The 19,024-nt window shown below is 41.4% G+C and overlaps 1 protein-coding gene across 2 annotated transcripts; it reads left to right on the top strand.

Annotated features, from left to right (window-relative positions):
- Positions 1–364: 364 nt before the first annotated feature.
- On the top strand, positions 365–17,265 carry leng8 (leukocyte receptor cluster (LRC) member 8). Of its 2 annotated transcripts, none has more exons than XM_061674533.1 (15): positions 365–718; positions 3,165–3,300; positions 3,414–3,539; positions 3,619–3,696; positions 7,228–7,630; positions 8,390–8,543; positions 8,623–8,793; positions 8,910–9,149; positions 9,463–9,642; positions 9,733–10,027; positions 11,645–11,746; positions 11,823–11,891; positions 11,973–12,102; positions 12,173–12,380; positions 14,251–17,265. In XM_061674533.1, exons 1-15 carry the CDS (start codon positions 666–668, stop codon positions 14,411–14,413), a joined length of 2,508 nt encoding a protein of 835 aa, XP_061530517.1. In that variant the 5' UTR covers positions 365–665; the 3' UTR covers positions 14,414–17,265. The 2 variants fall into 2 exon arrangements, with proteins under 2 accessions (XP_061530517.1, XP_061530518.1); XM_061674534.1 differs by having other exon boundaries at positions 9,484–9,642.
- The last annotated feature ends 1,759 nt before the right edge of the window (positions 17,266–19,024 follow it).

Raw genomic sequence — 19,024 nt, forward strand, 5'->3', positions numbered from 1 at the left:
TAAATTTTGGTCATTATGGTGGTACTTGAAGAGCTAAATGATTTTTGAGGTGGCACTTGGAGTAAAAAGTATAAGAACCACTGGGGTAGAAAGTACATATATCTATATCTTTCAAGATGAAGGGAGTAAACAGAAAAAGTTCGTCAGCTAGAAAATCTAGTTAGTACAGTAACTATTTGTACTTTGTTATTTCCCAGTTCCCACCCGCTAGTTTAAAGAGAAAATATGACCGAATTCCAAATGATTACATGATTAACGTCCTTGGTCAAATTTTCGCGTTTTTAAATAACTGTTTGGAAGCTGCCGAGTCCGTTAAATAGAGACGAAACAGTGACGCAGATCCTGCCACTATACGTCACAGGGATTGGCGTTTTGCCGAGCTGCCATTTTGTATTCGTGAACCTAGGCTGTCCAACTTTTTTGGGGACGACGGAGTCCATTCTATCCCATATGGTGCTCTCCGTTGGGATATATACATTAAATTAAATTAGAGTAAAAGCTACAGTCACGTTCTCGTATACAGACAGTGTAGTTCATTGACGGGTGACCTGCCGTTTTTTTCCTCTACACGTTAGGATTTAGCCCAGGTAGCTAACAGTGTTAGCCTAGCTCCTGTGCGAGCTAGCGAAAAGGAAGCCGTCCTAGCTAGCGTGAAGCTAGCTTTGATGAGAGGCGAAATGGCGGCCAACACGGCACAAACAGCCCCGAAAAATAACTGGTATGTAACACTTCTCCAGGGAATAAGACGCATGTTTGGATATAATATCACACTGAGCTCTGTTTGGGACACCTCGACGGGAGAAGCGTTAACATTTTAGCATAGAAAAAGGTTGATGACGAGCACGTTTCAACTAGTAAACGGAAATGAAATCATACCAACGATATTTATGCTGACCTGTTTTTTTATTAAAACATTTTCAATCTTTTTTTAATGTGTAGGGTGTCCACAAAGTATCTTTTCGATGTTTTTGTTACGGAAACAATTGACGAGATTGTAATTAGGTTAGTTTTATATACTCAATGGTTTTCTAAACCCTTAATCCAATTGCAACTGTGTATGGTAATAGCTTCCTAAATAAAGCATTTCCAGACTGGTAGATTGGAAGGGTATGGCCCAATTCCCTGGCCACCTCATGCAATAGATAGCACTTTTTTTAAATATGGATTTATGCTAATGATACTGGTCAAAGAAACGGGACATGGATGACCTGAAGAGAGCACTATGGCAAGTCTCCTTAACATTTAATAGCTAGACTGGATATCTGTGGAAGATATCTGTAATTCATTTTCGCCTAGTCATGTAGAACATTAGTGATATCTGTAACTTGAATCCTCCTATCCACAATGAGCATTTCTGATATCTGCAACGTCATTTCGCCAAGGACAAATGTCACTTTTGCCTTTCATTGTGTATGTGTATGGAGTTCGTCATTACAGATATCTACAATTCAATTCCGGATATCCACTGTCGTTTGCGGATATCTGCAGCGGTATTGTAGCTATCTCTACCTTTTGGTATATCTACAATTTGATTCTGACTAGTAGACTTTACACCGATTTTATCGGCCTGATCGGTATCGGCCGATAATTAGCATTTTATGCTGATCATCTTTAATGTCATCATTCGTCGATCCCATCAGTGACGTCATTGATGTCTCCGCAAAAGACATTTACTACTAGCACTGACGGTTGTATGTAAACATGCCGCCGTTCTGTCGAATCATGCTCTAAAGTTTCGGTGTAGGTCAAGTAATTTAATATCTACAATTCAATTCCGGATATCCACTGTCGTTTGCGGATATCTGCAGCGGTATTGTAGCTATCTCTACCTTTTGGTATATCTACAATTTGATTCTGACTAGTAGACTTTACACCGATTTTATCGGCCTGATCGGTATCGGCCGATAATTAGCATTTTATGCTGATCATCTTTAATGTCATCATTCGTCGATCCCATCAGTGACGTCATTGATGTCTCCGCAAAAGACATTTACTACTAGCACTGACGGTTGTATGTAAACATGCCGCCGTTCTGTCGAATCATGCTCTAAAGTTTCGGTGTAGGTCAAGTAATTTAATTACAATGAAGTAATTTAACTACAGTAAGTTACCACCCGTTATTTCTGTCATGTTGTTTTGACCTGACTGATTAGAATACACGATCTGACTAGAGCAGTGATTTCCAACCTTTATGGAGCCAAGGAACATTTTACAATTGAAAAATCTCACAGCACACCACCAAACAAAAATACCACAAAAAGTGGATGCATTAATTACTGTATTTACTTCCTGCCATCTAATAGAAGACCATTCATTCGTTCTGTCTGTCACTATGCGTAGACATACTCCTCCATCTTGTGATCGGTTTCTTAAACTTGCTGATGGGTGATCGGCCCCAAAAATCCTGATCATGTAAAGCCTACTGACTAGTCATAATTCCAGTTCAAGATATCTCGAATTCAGCTCCATTCAAGATATTTACATGTCCATTTCGGATAGTCAAAATCAAATTTTAACGAGGTGAAATCAAAATGTAGATCTCTTAAACTGGATTTATGGACAGTTATCTAATTGTATATATCTGTAATGCACAAGCGGATATCTGGAATTGTAGATATCTGTAATGATGACCCCATACACAATGAATGGCAAATGTGACGTCATTTGGCCTAGGCGAAATGACGTTGCAGATATCTGTAATTAAATTTCGACTAGGTGAAACTGAATTACAGATGTCGCGTTCTGCTGTTTTGACTAGTCAAAATTCGGTTACAGATATCTTGAATGAAAATTTCGACTATTCAAAATGTAATTACGACTAGTCAGAATGATGATGATGTTATCTACAACGTTAATTTCGTATCGTCAAACTTAACTTTTAAATGTTAAAAAGGCTTGCCATAGAGCACTGCAACCAGAAAATATACCAATAAATTGACCACGCTCTTGTTTAGTGCAACTAGTGGTGCCCATAAAGAAGTGTATTAAATGAGGGGGCGGGTCTTCTATATCCACTCTGTATTAAGTATTATAAATGTGTCTATTCATTTCCTTGTATAATTTGTTAAATTGTAATGAGACGTTATTGAGAAGCTTCACATGTTCTTCATTATATAAGTTACTCTGCTTTTACTGCTCCTTACTAAGTCTGGTTTGGATGACAGGTCTTACGGTGGTGGTGCTGTCGAGAACCATGTTCAAGAAAACCCAGAATGGGAGAAAGCAAGGCAAGCACTTGCTTCAATTAGCAAGAGTCAGAGCAATGCCAAGACAACACAAGCCAACCGGGCAGCAGCTGAGGTAAGTCAGCCTTTTCTCTCCTTTACTTTGTAAAACACAGTAGTGATGTTTACAACATAAAAGTGCATTTCATTCCTCCCGGTGCTTATCATAATGCAAGTACAACTTGTCAGTTTCAGGCAGGTGTGAACGACGCTGCCGCCATGCAACAACAGCAATATTATCAATGGTACCAGCAAAATCAGCCTCAGTATCCAGGATACACATACCCCTATAACTACTACTACCCCATGAATCCGGTAAGCACTCACCTGAATGTCAATAAAAACAAAAGTTGTCCCATATGTAACATGATAACATACTGTACTTTCTTTACAGTATGGAGTTGGATATCCACAAAATCAGTATGCCGTTCCCCCAGGTCCTTACCCAACACCGCCAACCTCAAATGGACAGGTATGAAATGTAGAAGACAATTTATTTTGGGTATTGTCTCACCATCTCCTTATTTCCCCCTTAGTATAAATTAATTACTCAGTCTTGCTTGTAGATGAAAATTAAAGTAGCAGGCAGTAACAGAACATTGCAGTTTTGTGCTTGTGTAAACATAAGCGGGGACGGCTGTGGCTCAGTTGGTAGAGCGGGTCGTCCAGTGACCTAAGGGTCACCGGTTCGAATCCCGACTCCAAACTGTCTGCATGTCGAAGTGTCCTTGGGAAAGACACCGAACCCTTAATTTCTCCCAGTGGGCCTGGCAGCGCATTGCATGGCAGCAACCGCCCATTGGTGCATGAATGGGTAAATGTATAGCGCTTTGGGCACTGTGATGGTGTAGATAAAGCACTATATACAGTGGGTATGGAAATTATTCCGACCCCCTTACATTTGTCAACTTTTTTTATATTGCAGCCATTTGCTAAAATCATTTACGATATTTTACGACAACATGACAGTCTGATGTCAAGTTGGCCTCCCCTTGATTCTGGTGACATTTGGTGACTAAAAAGTACATGGAGGATGATGACGATTTGCTGCTGCCGCTCAACTTACCGTATTTTCACGACCATAAGGCGGACTTACATTTTCCCCAAAATGGAAGGGTGCCTTATTATGTGGCATGCCTTATGTGTGCACAGAGTTCCAAAATCTGTAAATGTTGTTGTGACTTGGATGAGCGCTGCGCTTGACTGACTGGGAGCATTTCCTGCCGACGCGCTGCTTATATAGAGGAAAGACGGACGTGAATGTGGACAGCATGCGGACGTTAAAGGGGGAAGGGTGCGCGTGAAAGAGGACGCTAAAGGCACGCCCCCGGTAGGTATATAGTGCCGGAATGTGCATTGTGCAAAACATCGGTTTGGGTAAGGACCCCCGAAAATGGCACCTATGAAGAGACACGCTTATAGATTGTGGATGCCTGGGCTAAGATATCTGCTTTGACTGTTGTCTGAGCTTTCGCGAAAGCCGGCATCATTGCTGAACAGCCCCCCGGCAACGAGACTGACTTCCACAATGACGAGAGGGAACCTGGCATGTTTGATGGAGAACTTGCCCAGCTGTTCATTTCGGATACAGAAGATTAGGACTTTGTTGGATTTGTGGATGAGGATTGATAAAAAAAATAACGTGAGTACATTGTTAAATACTTCAATAAAGTACAACCGAACTCAGTTTTGGTCCCGCTGCCTTTTTAAAAACATATCCGAGCATGCATGCTTGCGTATGTTTTAGCGTGCATACATGCTACCGTATGTTTTCAGGTATGTTTTACCATGCCTACGCCCAATAATATGGTGCGCCTTATGTGTTAAATACAGAAGTAGACCCCGTAACTGAGACTGCGCCTTATAATACGGTGCGCATTATGGTCGCGAAAATACGGTAAGTTATTTTTCCACATTAATGTACTCACAGCACCTCATATTGACATAAAAGAAAACTGAATTGTTGGCATTTTTACAGATTTATTAAAAAAGGAAAACTGAAATATCACACAGCCATAAGCATTCAGACCCTTTGCTCAGTATTTAGGTGAAGTACCCTTTTGAGCTAATACAGCCATCTTTTTGGGAATGATGCAACAAGTTTTTCATATTTGGATTTGGAGCATCTGCCATTCCTCCTCGCAGATCCTCCACGTCTGTCAGGTTGGATGGTGAACTTTGGTCGGTAGCCATTTTCAGGTCTTTCCAGAGATGCTCAATTGGGTTTAAGACAGGGCTCTGGCTGGGCCATTCAAAAACAGTCACGAAGTTGTTCTGAAGCAACTCCTTCTGTATTTTACCTGTGTGCTTAGGGTCATTGTCTTTTTCGAAGGTGAACCTTCGGCCCAGTCTGAGGTTCTGAGCACTCTTGAAAAGGTTTTTGTCCAGGATATCCCTGTACTTGGCCGCATTCATCTTTTCTTCGATTGCAACCAGTCTCACTGTCCCTACAGCTCAAAAACACACCCACAGCATGATGCTGCCACCACCATGCTTCACTGTTGGGACTGTATTGGACAGGTGATGAGCAGTGCCTGGTTCTCTCCACACATGCCACTTAGAATTAGGCCAACAATTTCTATCTTGGTCTCATCAGACCAAATAATCTTATTTCTCACCATCTTGGAGTCCTTCAGGAGTTTAAAAAAAAAAAATTTTTTTTAAGCCAACTCCATGCAGGCTTTCATGTGTCTTGCACTGAGGAGAGGCTTCCGTCCGGCCGCTCTGCCATAAAGCCCCGACTGGTGGAGGGCTGCAGTGATGGTTGACTTTCTAGAACTTTCTCCCGACTGCATCGCTGGAGCTCAGTCACAGTGATCTTTGGGTTCTTCTTTACCTCTCCCACCAAGGCTCTTCTCCCCCAATTGCTCAGTTTGGCCAGAATGCCAGCTCTAGGAAGGGTTCTGATCGTCCCAAACGTCTTCCATTTCAGAATAATTTTTTTTTGTAACCTTGGCCAGATCTGTGCCTTACCACAATTCTGTCTCTGAGCTCTTCAGGCAGTTCCTTCGACCTCATGATTCTCATTTGCTCTGACATGCACTGTGAGCTGTAAGGTCTTGTATAGACAGGTGTGTGGCTCCTAATAAAGTATAATCAAACACAGCTGGACTCCAATGTAGGTGTAGAACCATTTTAAGGATGATCAGAAGAAATGGACAGCACCCGAGTTAAATGTCACAGCCAAATTGTCTGAATACTTATGACTGTGTGATATTTCATTTTCTTTTTTAATAAATCAGCAAAAATTTCAAGTTATGTTTTTTTTCCTGTCAATATTGGGTGCTGTGTGTACATTAATGAGGAAAAAAGTGAACTTAAATGATTTTAACAAATGGCTGCAATATCCATCCATCCATCCATTTTCTGAGCCGCTTGTCCTCACTAGGGTCGCGGGCGTGCTGGAGCCTATCCCAGCTGTCATCGGGCAGGAGGGGGGGTACACCCTGAACTGGTTGCCAGCCAATCGCAGAGCACATACAAACAAACAACCATTCGCACTCACAGTCACACTTATGGGCAATTTAGAGTCTCCAATTTATGCATGTTTTTGGGATGTGGGAGGAAACCGGAGTGCCCGGAGAAAACCCACGCAGGCACGGGGAGAATATGCAAACTCCACACAGTCGGGGCCAGGGATTGAACCTGGGTCCTCAGAACTGTGAGGCTGACGCTCTAACCAGTCGGCCGCTTGGCTGCAATATAACAGTGAAAAATTTAAGGGGGTCTGAAAACTTTCCGTACCCACTAAGGTCAGTCCATTTACCTTATTTTTATTTTTATTTTTTTATACAGAACACACTTCACAAGGTAGGTAGGTCATGTAGTCAAAAAATTTTTTTCAGCTTTTGCGGTATATCTGAATGTTGTTCTGTTGTGATCCTACAACAACAGAAAAGCAGTCTGTTTTAATTTAAGAAAATACTCTGCAAGTCTTACACAACAAGGTTTTGTCATAGCTGGCTCATCTTTTTGCCTAAAATTATCTTATTTCTTTCCCAAGCCACCTCCGGTACCTGGAATGGAAGACCAATCCCCCAACTACCCCTCTCAACCCCCCTCTACTCCTCAGCCACCCCAAAGCCCAACCACCACAGAAAAAACTGCCGCTCCTCCACCCCCACCCTTGCCTCACCCACCCAATTCTCAATACCCCCCTCCGCCACCGCACAGTGCTTACAATTCCATGCCATATCCACACGGGGATCCCAACCAGATGCAGGTTTACAACTCTTGCCCTGGAAGGCCCAACTATGGAGGAGGCTTTCAGGCCCAGAACAATTTTCAACCTCCACAGAGTCCATCCCAGCAGCAAGCAGGGCAGTACGGAGCAGGAATAGGCAGAGGAGAGGCTAATAAGCCTAAAAGCCAAAACCAAGGACAGCAACTCTGGCATCGTATGAAACGTAAGAGTTATATCAGTCATAAAAGTGACCTTTATCACAAAAAACTTGATGTAGTTTTGTGTTTTAAATTGGACAAAAATCTGTTTACTGTGAACCCCTGTTTATCACGAGACGTGATCCAGGCAGCTCCAGTATTAAAATACACTTCACACATTAAAATGCAACTTATTAAAACACATTTAGAAAAATAATCCATAGTGCCTCTTTTCAGTCTCTTACTTGAACAGTTCTCCAAATAAGTGGGGAAGTGTGCTTGCTTCAAGCGATTACTCCCAGTTTAGGTTTTCTTTAAAACTGACACATAAAATGAAAGGGAATTAAACGTAGAGTTGAAAAACCAAACTGTTTTATAGAATTTGTGTAACGAAAATTAGCATATATGCTAAGGTAATTAAACCTTCCAACAACGGCTGCTTTAACACACACAAAGCAACACTACATCGAACAGCATACAACAATAATCACAGGCATATATTATCTCTGCTCTGCGGATATAGCGAATATCAAAACAGCAAAGCATGGTACTGTACACTGAAGAAACTATGCTATGCTTTTAACTATGCTGGATCTCTTCCAGTTGGCCTCAGATACCGAGCATGTTGTGGTATTACACTGAAGGTGCCCAACTCTAAAATACGGTCTTGCCTGTATACTGTAAAAACAAATTATAAAAAACCAAAATCTGGTATAGCAGGGGTGTGAACCGTAACATAGCAGGGGAAACATTATTTCGTTTTCATGACGTTTTTGTCACCACAGAGTCACCTGGCACTGCACCTATGAAGTTCAATATTCCCAAGAGGCCTTATCAGGTCACCACTTCTAACCAGGCATTCTCACCAAACGAGCAGCCTGCTGGACTCAATCCAGCCCCATCCTCTCCAGTGAATGCCAGCGCTGCACCTCAGACACGGTACCAAACGGACCTGCTGCTCAGGACTGTTTTTACTATTTGTGAGACAATGGTCTGACCTACTAACGTATATCCGCAGACCCCAGGACTGGCCGCCAGCCATGAAGGAGTACGTACAGCGCTGTTTCACAGCCTGTGAGAGTGAGGAAGACAAAGATCGCACAGAGAAGGTGCTGAAGGAGGTTCTGCAGGACCGTTTAAAGGATGGATCTGCTTACACTATCGACTGGGACCGTGAACCACTGCCAGAGTAATTACAGAAAACTCCTGAAACTGTCTCGTGTCATGATAGTGACATTTTTTTTTTTTTACATAATTTTTTTATATAACTGATCGCTTGAGATTTTTGTCCTTTTAAATTTGTAGTTTAAAGGGTAAGCAGTCTCGCTGGCATGCCGTCCCGAGATGTGTTGACGCTTCAGTGAGTCGAGGTGGAAGTACAGCAGCTGCGTCGCGAGGCAGGGGTGGAGGTCAAAGATTGGGTCACTACAGGAATATCTTTTCTCAGCGCAGTCCCTCTTCCAGTTCTTCACACTCCTCTTCGCGCTCCCCCTCCCCAGCCCCCGGCAGAAACCGCGACCGGAGCAACCAAAGACACCGGCGCAGGTAAACACATTAACTGGCGCCAATGCAGCGTTTCCTGACCTCAGTTGATCCAAAGCATGTCATGCTGACGGGTGGATACACATACCGGTAATTACACATTCTGCCATCGAGTTGAAGAGCATTTAATTGTTCTTCCCATCACTATATACATTACTGGCATAGACATGAATATAGATGTATTAAATACTTTTTGGAACAACTAAGTAAAGTTGTATAATTTCCCACGGCACACCTGATGTCTCATGGCACACAGTGGTTGGGAATCACTCTCCTAGTCTATTTTGTCTTTTTTTTTTTTTTTTTTGTGTCACAGCCATTCTATTCTTCTACCCAGCGATTCTGGCTCACAGTCAGACAACAGCCTTTCCAGTGATCTCCGACCTCAGCTTTCGAGACGAAACCAGAAAGGTGGTCGTGGGCGTGGCAACGACAGGGATCGAGGGCATGCGGGGGAGAGGGGGCGAGGAAGAGGCGGTAAAGCTAGGGGGAGGAGGTAATGGCAAAATTGTCTCATTCTGATGATGTACCTCCTCATGCTATTGCCATATAACATTTGGAATAACTCTGCCCTTCCATTTCTTAGAAACATGGATGACTCCAATACACCTGGTGGTAAGAAGAGAAAAGGTGGAAATGCTGGTTTGGATTTCCATGAACCTGACAGGGAAGCCAAGAAGCAGAGCAGAGCAGCACGCTTCCAGAAGCAGCTTCGCTCGGAGCCCCTGGTGCTGTCTATTAACTCTCTGGACCTGCCTGATGGGACACAGGAGGCCCTCAGCTGGGAGGACTGTCCCATTGTTGGGACATGTCAGGACATCACAAAATCTTACCTGAGGCTCACCTGTGCCCCAGACCCCACCACTGTTCGCCCTATTCATGTGAGTTTTCAGTCATCTTTTTTTTATATATAGCAAAGTCAACCCCTGTTTATCGCGGGCAATGTGTTCCAGACCCACCTGTGGTAGGTGAAAATCTGTGAGCTTGAGAGACAACCCCCCCCAAACAAAAAAGCAATAGCACATTTTTAAAATGGTTTTACCCCTCCCACATGATTTAATTGTTGGGCCCATTCTCCTTTTCCTGTCAAGAAGTAGGAGACTATTGTAGATCATCACTTTGAGGAAATGAAAAGAAATGCACTTAGCTCGCACATTTCTACAAATACCTGCTTTTTGTCACGCCCAGGTAAAAATTTTTGTAAAATTGACATGAAACAAAAGATAATTAAACATTGTGTATTTAAACATCAAAATTTAAAAAAAACAAAACAACAAACATATTCCATCTAATGAAAGTCTGCTACCTTAATGCTAACATGCAAAACGCCATACGCGGGCTATTGGAAATTGGCATAGATGTTACACTAATTGTAAACTCGGGATGCACGCTAGACTCCCCCCCCCCCCCCCCCACTGATATACGGATAATTTGCCGCTTCTCCAAGCTGATACCAAGCATCAACACAACAGCATACAACAGTACCCTCTGCTCTGTGGGAACAACGACAAAGGGGTTGACAGAGCTGTCAAATGTTACAGAAAGTCTGTATTTTGTAACGGAAATCACTCATTACGGTAGTAACACTGATTGTTCCAGATATTGAAACAAAAAAATTGTTAGGAGTTAATGGGAAAAAAAAAATCCAGTGTCTGACGTTACAGGTGCGTCCACATTGAACAGTAGGTTTGCGCACGCTATTTTATTACGCCTCCCGGCTGTCGAGCCACGCAGGGGAAAGTTCTCTTTGCATACGGTGTCAATGCATTGTAAGTCACTGAGCATCCATGATAGTGAATAAGCTACACTTAGCATGCTTCTTTCAAGTGTCACGATGGGAGGATGAGCAGTGGATAGGCAAATATTATGTCAAACTCATGGTAATTCCTAAGATATTGTTACATGCAGTAGCAAAACATCGGAATAAGTGATTTGCTGATATGGTACACGTAGGTCTGGCTGGAACCGCATTTTCGCAGAGAGTAACCAACGTTGAACAACAAACTAACAGGCCAATTATTACGTGTTTAGAGATATAAATATAAAATAATAGACGTCCACACAGGACGCCGCGTCTGAACTGGAAATGAATTAGTATGTCACTGCATCAGTCACTCCAGAACGTGGGCTGGTTAAAAGTACATTATTATTAATAAATATTTGTAATATAAGAGAACCTTTCTTAGTCCCACAATGGGAAATTTGAATCCTTTCAGCAGCAATTGTGGATATAGAAAATATAAATGTGATATGGATAGCATAGCACACACTATTACAGGAATCAGTAAGAGTAACTTGAAGACCTTTGCTTTTTCTTGGTCTTAATAACATGTAAAATTTGTTCGTATGTCTGAAATTTAAAAAATCTGCACTATAGCAGGGGTATGACGGATGGACCTCGATATAGTAGGGAAACACTGTAGTAGGTCATAAGGGGGATTTTGTGTATGGAAAATAAGAAATGATAAAGTGCAAACTCTTTTGTCTCTGTTCTGCAGGTGTTAAAAAAATCTTTACAGGCTGTGAAAGCTGACTGGAAAACCAAACAGGACTACCCTTACGCTTGTGAACAGATGAAGTCCATACGACAGGACCTCACGGTTAGTTTCCATCACATTTGGCATGCTTTTTGTTTCTTTTTTTTCTTTAAGTAAAAGTTGATCATTTTCTTCACAGGTCCAAGGAGTTCGTACGGAATTCACTGTGGAAGTGTACGAGTGTCATGCACGCATTGCCCTGGAAAAGGTGAGACTGCTCACTTAGCAGAATGAAAGCTTTGTTTTAGTGAGTGTCATAATGAAACTAAAAGACCATGTTTTGTATTAGGGCGACCATGAGGAATTCAACCAGTGCCAGACGCAGCTGAAGGCCCTCTACAAGGACAACCCCTCAGAGAACGTCGGAGAGTTTACAGCATATCGCTTGTTGTACTACATCTTTACTAAAAACTCTGGAGGTATGGTCATCACAGACACACTTCTTTCCATTTGATTTCCCATTTGAATCCCAGTTCTTCCCAACCACAGATCTTATCACTGAGCTGGTGTACTTGACTACGGCACTGAAAGCGGACGTGTGTGTTGCTCACGCTCTCGCTCTCCGTGCTGCCTGGGCTCTAGGAAACTACCGTCGTTTCTTCAAGTTGTATCAGGAAGCTCCGCGCATGGCTTCATACCTCATTGACAAGTTTGTTGAAAGGGAACGAAAGGTTGCACTTCGGGCCATAGTCAAAACGTAAGACATTCTACCGTGAAAAATATACAGTGAACCCCTGTGATTATTAAATTACGCGTTGATAGTTTACCCCTCCCACTCACTTTAATTCATTCACTGCCAGCAATTTTCAAAGCAGAGTTTCCCGTTTTGCCAACAATTTGCCAGAGCATTTTCTCAAGACCCACAGAATACTGTGTTCTGTGACTATATAAATATCAAACTTACCAAAAGGGTAAGGGTCTTCTTTCACCAGAAATAATTTGTTTATACAGTGGTGTGAAAAACTGTTTGCCCCCATTCCTGATTTCTAAATTTGTTGCATGTTTGTCACACTTAAATGTTTCCCATCAGCAAACAAATTTAAATATTAGTCAAATAAAACAGAAGTGGACATGTGCAGTTATTGATTATTTTCAAACCCACATGGCCCTGTGTGGGGAAAAAAGTGATTGCCCCCTAAACCTAATAACTGGTTGGGCAACCCTAAGCAGCAACAACTGCAATCAAGCATTTGCAATAACTTGCAATGAGTCTCTTACAGCGCTGTGGAGGAATTTTGGCACACTCATCTTTGCAGAATAGTTGTAATTCAGCCACATTGGAGGGTTTTCAAGCATGAACTGTTTCTTTAAGGATTCAGGTCGCGACATTGACATTGACTAGGCCACTCTAAAATCTTCATTTTGTTTTCTTCAGCCATTCAGATGTGGAGTTTCTGGTGTTTTTTGCAGCATTGTCCTTCTGCATAACCCAAGTTCGTTTCAGCTTGAAGTTGCGAACAGATGGTCGGACATTCTCCTTCAGGATTTTTGGTAGACAGCAGAGTTTATGGTTCCATTTATCACAGTTTATCTAGTCTTCCAGGTCCAAAAGCAGCAAAACGGCCCCAGACCAATACACTACCACCACCATATTTTACGGTCTGTATGTTCTTTTTTTAAAATGTGGTACTTATACGTCAGATGTAATGGGGGACACACCTTCAAAAAGTTCAACTTTTGTCTCGTCTGACCACAGAGTAATTCCCCTAAAGTCTTGGGATTCATCAAGATGAGTTCTGGCAAAATTGAGATGTGACTTAATGTTCTTTTTGCTCAGCAGTGGTTTTTGTCTTGGAACTCTGCCATGTAGGCCATTTCCCCCCCAGTCTTTTTCTTATGATGGAGTCATGAACACTGAGGCAAGTGAGGCCTGCAGTTCTTTTGATGTTGTTCTGGGGTCTTTTGTGACCTCTTGGATGAGTCGTTGCTGGGCTCTTGGTAATTTTGGTCGGCCGGCCACTCTGGGAAGGTTCACCACTGTTCTGTTTTTGCCATTTGTGACTTTATAACCTTTCCCATCCACACTGATGATCTCAATTACTTTCATTCTCATGTGATCCTAAATTTCTTTAGATCTCGGTATGATGTCTAGCTTTCTAGGATCTTTTGTGTTTCACTTTGTCAGTCAGGTCCTATTTAAGTGATTTAAAAAAAATAAAAATAAGTTCCCCCATTTATTTTTTGCAAACAGGTGTGGCAGTATCAGGCCTCGGTGTGGCTAAGAAATTGAACTCGGGTATGATAAACCACAGTTATGTTTTAACAGTGGAGGGCAATCGCTTGTCTTTGACCAATATTTCAGTTTGTTTGATGATGAGAAACATATAAGTGTGGCAAAAATGCAAAATATAAGAAATCAGGAAGGGCCAAACACTTTTTCACACCACTGTACCTTTTTCTGGTCTTGAGTTATCAGCAGTAGAATGTTCGGATTCCAGTTGACAAATATAAACTTGCATGGCAGTAAATTAAATAAAAATATTCAAGAACCAGGGGGTTCACTGTACTTTTAAACATGAAACCGAAACACACTGAAGTTCTGATGTTGATTTTTCTCTTGTCCACAGATTTAGGCCCGACTTGCCGGTGGAGTATGTGCAATCCACACTAGGCTTCCCTGCTTTAGACTCCTGTATGGAGTTTCTTACTGGGTTGGGTGTCACATTCACCCCCTCAGACTCCCTAAGGATAGACTGCAAAAGCAGCACCACTGCTCTCGCTGCCTCCTGAGAGGGTGGGCTTAGTGGATTTCAAGGGTGGGCACATAGGGGGCAGTACAGATCCAGAGTATTGACTAAATGCAGTGAGTGCACTTTATGATACCTCAGCCAGTTCATAAAGAGGCAGACCAGACCAACAACCATATAGAATCTATTTAGAACACTGATGAAATGTCCCGTAGGAGATGAAAGTTTAGAATCCAAGAGTCATTTAGCGAAGTTACACAGATGACACTGTCCTATGCACACAGCCAATTTGTTCTAATTACAATAGGGATGGCAGAAACCCCCAAGTTAACTTAAGATTCTCCCCAGCTGCTTCCAATAATGCAATACTTTAGAGGCCAAAAAGTCACACAGCCACACGAGGGAGGGCACTATAGCGATGCTTCCTGTTCCATTAGCCCTGTCAGATGTCAACGCTAACAGTGTCCTGTTATGTTTTCTTCCTTCCCCAAGTCAACAGCTCCAAGACCGCAAGTCTCAAGAAGAAGAGATGCAGCTATTCCCAGTCATGTTTGAAGACCACAGAACCACATTCAATTCCAGAGACTGTGATACACACACAAAAAACGCGAAGACCCCCAGCGAGGTTAACAACAAGAAGAGGAGGAAGTTGTGGTTTGTATACCCTGTCTACTACATGCCTGGTTCCTGAAGGTGTCTACACTTTGGCTTCTCATCCAGTTCCTTGTCCACAATCGCTTGAAGGAGAGTTTGGGACTCTTATTTCACTTCCTAGTTCAGTCACTGTCAAGTGACATCAAGTCAGAAGGCAATGACTCTTGAGCTGGAGCTAGCATCTTCATTGTTCCCGCCTCCAATCTGAAGCTCTCCTCCTATGGATCTTGAGGAGTCTGCTCAACCTCAGGTGGAAGCTCCTTACGCCGGCTCTTCTATGGTGCTCGTCCCCTTCCTCAGCTCAGAAGGCGGCCACAGAATGTGGCCGTAGAAAGAGAGATGACGACGTGCGGTTTGTATGCAGTATTTATGGATCTCGTTTTTGCGAATAAGGCTGGTAAGACAAGGACTCTGCGGAACGTGGCGGATGCCCGCAAAATGTCATGAACTCCCCCGACCATCACCCCCCTCCCCCCAAATTAGATTTTTTTTTTTTTTTTTTCTGCGGGTTGGACAGCAGTATTTGGCCTTTAAATGTATGCTAGAAAAGACGCATGCTGCTGCAATGATGATTTTAAACACGTTAAAATGAAATGAATTTAGTATAAACATCAGTCTAAATTTCACAGGGACTGCTGTCTGAATTTCTCTTTTTACCAATAGTCACGTAGCGATGAAATCTTTCAAATTACTCTTGTTCAGTCAAAATTAATGACATTGACATGGCAGTAGTTTGATTTCTTGAGTCTGCCAGAAAACTAGCCTGCACTCAAGTCTTACTCAAACATGCTTAAAGTACAGTCGTTAATACATTTTTATTTGAAAATTGTGAACTGTTGAGAGGCATTTTAAGGAACGCACTGAATGCATTTTTTTTTCTATGAAAAATACTGTAAATATTGTATGATCTTTGCTGTGGTTCATTCTGCAGTGGTTTTGTAACATAGGTGTATCCACACATGGTAAGTGTATAGTTTTCTATTGCTGTGTACAGAGCAGTGCTTCTGGTCCCAGTCAGAGCTTGAGAAAAAAAAAAAAAAAAAAAAAAAAATCAACCGGCCTCCAAAGATGTAATGTTGGGGTGGGGAATCTGCGGCGCATGGACCATATTATGTGGCATGCGAGAACAATTTAAGTTCTAATGAGAGAGAAAAAGACTGTTGTAAAGCCCCAAAATATTTAAGCCGCGAATGTTCCCTGCCCCTGACTTAAAAAAAATTTACCCAGCAATGTGCATTACCTGATGTGGAATTGGACATTGTAATTTTGTGTCATGACAATTGATCTCAACATGTCTTCTTCTTCCCCACCCCACCCCTTTTTTGTTTTTGACCTATTCTCCTCCTTGTCCCCTGACCCGCTCTGAACCCTTTCCTGAGGCGTTCCCCCCTTCTTCAGCTGTTCACACAGCTTACTGCATTGCAGGAGCGCACAGAGGAAACATGAGGATGCTGAGTGGGGTAAACCTCCTCCAGAGAACAAGCGGGAGAGTCACTGAGCAAGTCCAGTCTCACGCCTCTTGACAGCCAAGATATCTGTATGACCCTCTCATGTGCAACTTATGTGGTGTTTTTTTTTTATTTTTATTTCTTACCCCTCCCTTTATTTTAACATGGGAGTTAATATCCCTCAAGTTGTTTCTGTTTGTCCCATTTATTTTTTTAAATGAGAAGCATTGTTTTCTGGTGAATAGTCCCGGTCGCGTAGTGAATTGCTTTATCTGCTGCTGTATGTTTAAGTTAAAATCTCCGCCAGGCCTTAACACATGCACATTTGGAATGTTTTTGTTTCCCCTTCTGAAGCCTAAAACAAAAATGTTTTCAGTATTTTTGCTCCCATGTACTATTGATTACTCATCAGTCTTTTGTCACTTCCTCTTTGATATCTGCCTCTCAACGCTCTACCCCAAGCCCATATGAACTTCTCATCTGCTCCCATTAACCTTTTCTCAACTTTTCTTTTTCCTCCCTCACTTAAGCTTTCTTTCCTCCCCCATGCATGATCTGTCTTTCACTCCTCTTCCTGCTCACTCATAGTTGTCATTCATTTTATGTTGAGTCAGTTGCTCTCACAGTAGTAAGTATGGACATTGCAGCTCACGAACATCTGTAGCTGAAGGTTATTAGGAGTGCATCACCTCTCTTCCTTCCACAAACACGTTTTGATAGCACCAGCACCTGTGTAAATATTGTGTACCTATCCTCTCTTTTTGAAGAATCTAATAAAAACAAAGTGCATAGAGTTATGCTGTCAACTTATTATTAAGTTATGCTGTGGTGGTGAAAATAAGAACGAGGGTTTGAGTTTGGCATCAAAGGTTTATTGCAAAATGCCGAATACTACTTGTGGGTGTCACGTGAGGCACTTGAAATTTATTTATTTTGGACTTTTAACTTCACGGTGACATTTTATACTGTTGAAGTTGAAAGGATTTTTTTGGGAGTCATGTAAACCGACTGGGCCAAAAATACAATAATACAATTTAAGAATACAAAAGTATTCTTAAATTTTTGCATGGTTTCCCCACTTTAAGATCATCAAACAGATGTAAATAATCAAATATAACCCAAGTGAACTTAAAATGTTTTCAAATGATGTCATTTATTAAGGGGGAAAAAAGTTATCTGGCCCTGTGTGAAAAAGTAATTACCCTCCTTGTTACATCATGAATTAATTGTGGTTAATCACAATTCTTGGTTAATTCATTCGTTCATGCTCGAAAACACTAAATTTTTGCTGAATTCAAGCACATCTGCAAGGAAGAGTGAGCCAAAAATATCCCCACAAAGATGTGAAAGTCTCATTGGCAGTTATGGAAAATGCTTGATCTCAGTTGTTGCTGAGGATGGTCCAACCAGTCGTTAGGTTTGGTTTACTTTTTTACACAGGGCCAGGTAACTGAGTAATTTTTCGTTCCTTAATAAATGAAATCATTTAAAAACAACATCTTAAGTTCACTTAGGTTATACTTGTTTGATATTTACATTTGTTTGATGATCTTAAGCATTAAAGTGGGGGAAACTGCAAAAATATAAGAATTTTGAGAAGGGGGCCAATACTTTTTCACAGCGCTGTACATGAGTTATGAGTTGGACAGAGTTAAAGAAGGGAAAAAATAAGGCAACACCAAAAAAAAAAAAAGATGGAATCAGAAAGAAGGAAAGTAAAGTTTAAACTGCACAAGTTGAAAAAAAATATATAGAAGATATATATATATATATATACAGTTGTGCTTTGAGATACGAGTTTAATTCTGTTAACGCAAAACACTTCTTTCAAATCGTCTTTCCCCTTAGAAATTGGAAGACAACTATAATATATTTTATAAAAACAAACGAGAAATCTCGGGGGGATGAATGAATGATTGAAAACACTGCATTAATAGCAATGTTGAATATTAAAAGAAACGTTACACTGAAGAGAATTACACAGTTTAGATGCTTGAAAACAATTACGCTTATTACAACCTGCAGTTTATGGCAGTTTTATTTTTTTTATTTTGTTTAGTTTGTATTAATTACATTGTAATATGTCCATTGCAGTTTATTTCAGACATTTTAATTATTACAATGTGTGACAAACTACAGTGGACTGAAAGCAAAATGTGTATGTATGTCCTGTTTTGATTTCCAACCCCCCACATAAATGACTTATGAACCAACGGGGCCCATCAGCGAAAGTTTGGGAATCACTGCCTTAAAGGGTTATAATTGCCACAAATGCAATTCGTTAGTCTTTGACTTGTCATTATTTGTCAGCATTAAGCAAGCAAACTTAAAAGGCAAAGTTATGTGGCTCTGTTAAAAACTGTACATCTCTGTTTTATGATTAGTTGGGCAGTAAACCTTAATTAGGAGTGCCATTAAACATCTTGAAGCCTCTGTTTAAAATATTTTTTCACTATGCCAAACTACAGCAAGTCAAAGCAAAAACTAGGCCAATCGACAGCTCCTATCGAAAAACAAATCGGGTCACTCGTTTCTCAAGGCACCACTGAATA

Source organism: Phycodurus eques, chromosome 4, assembly GCF_024500275.1.
Source record: "Phycodurus eques isolate BA_2022a chromosome 4, UOR_Pequ_1.1, whole genome shotgun sequence".
NCBI lineage: Eukaryota > Metazoa > Chordata > Actinopteri > Syngnathiformes > Syngnathidae > Phycodurus > Phycodurus eques.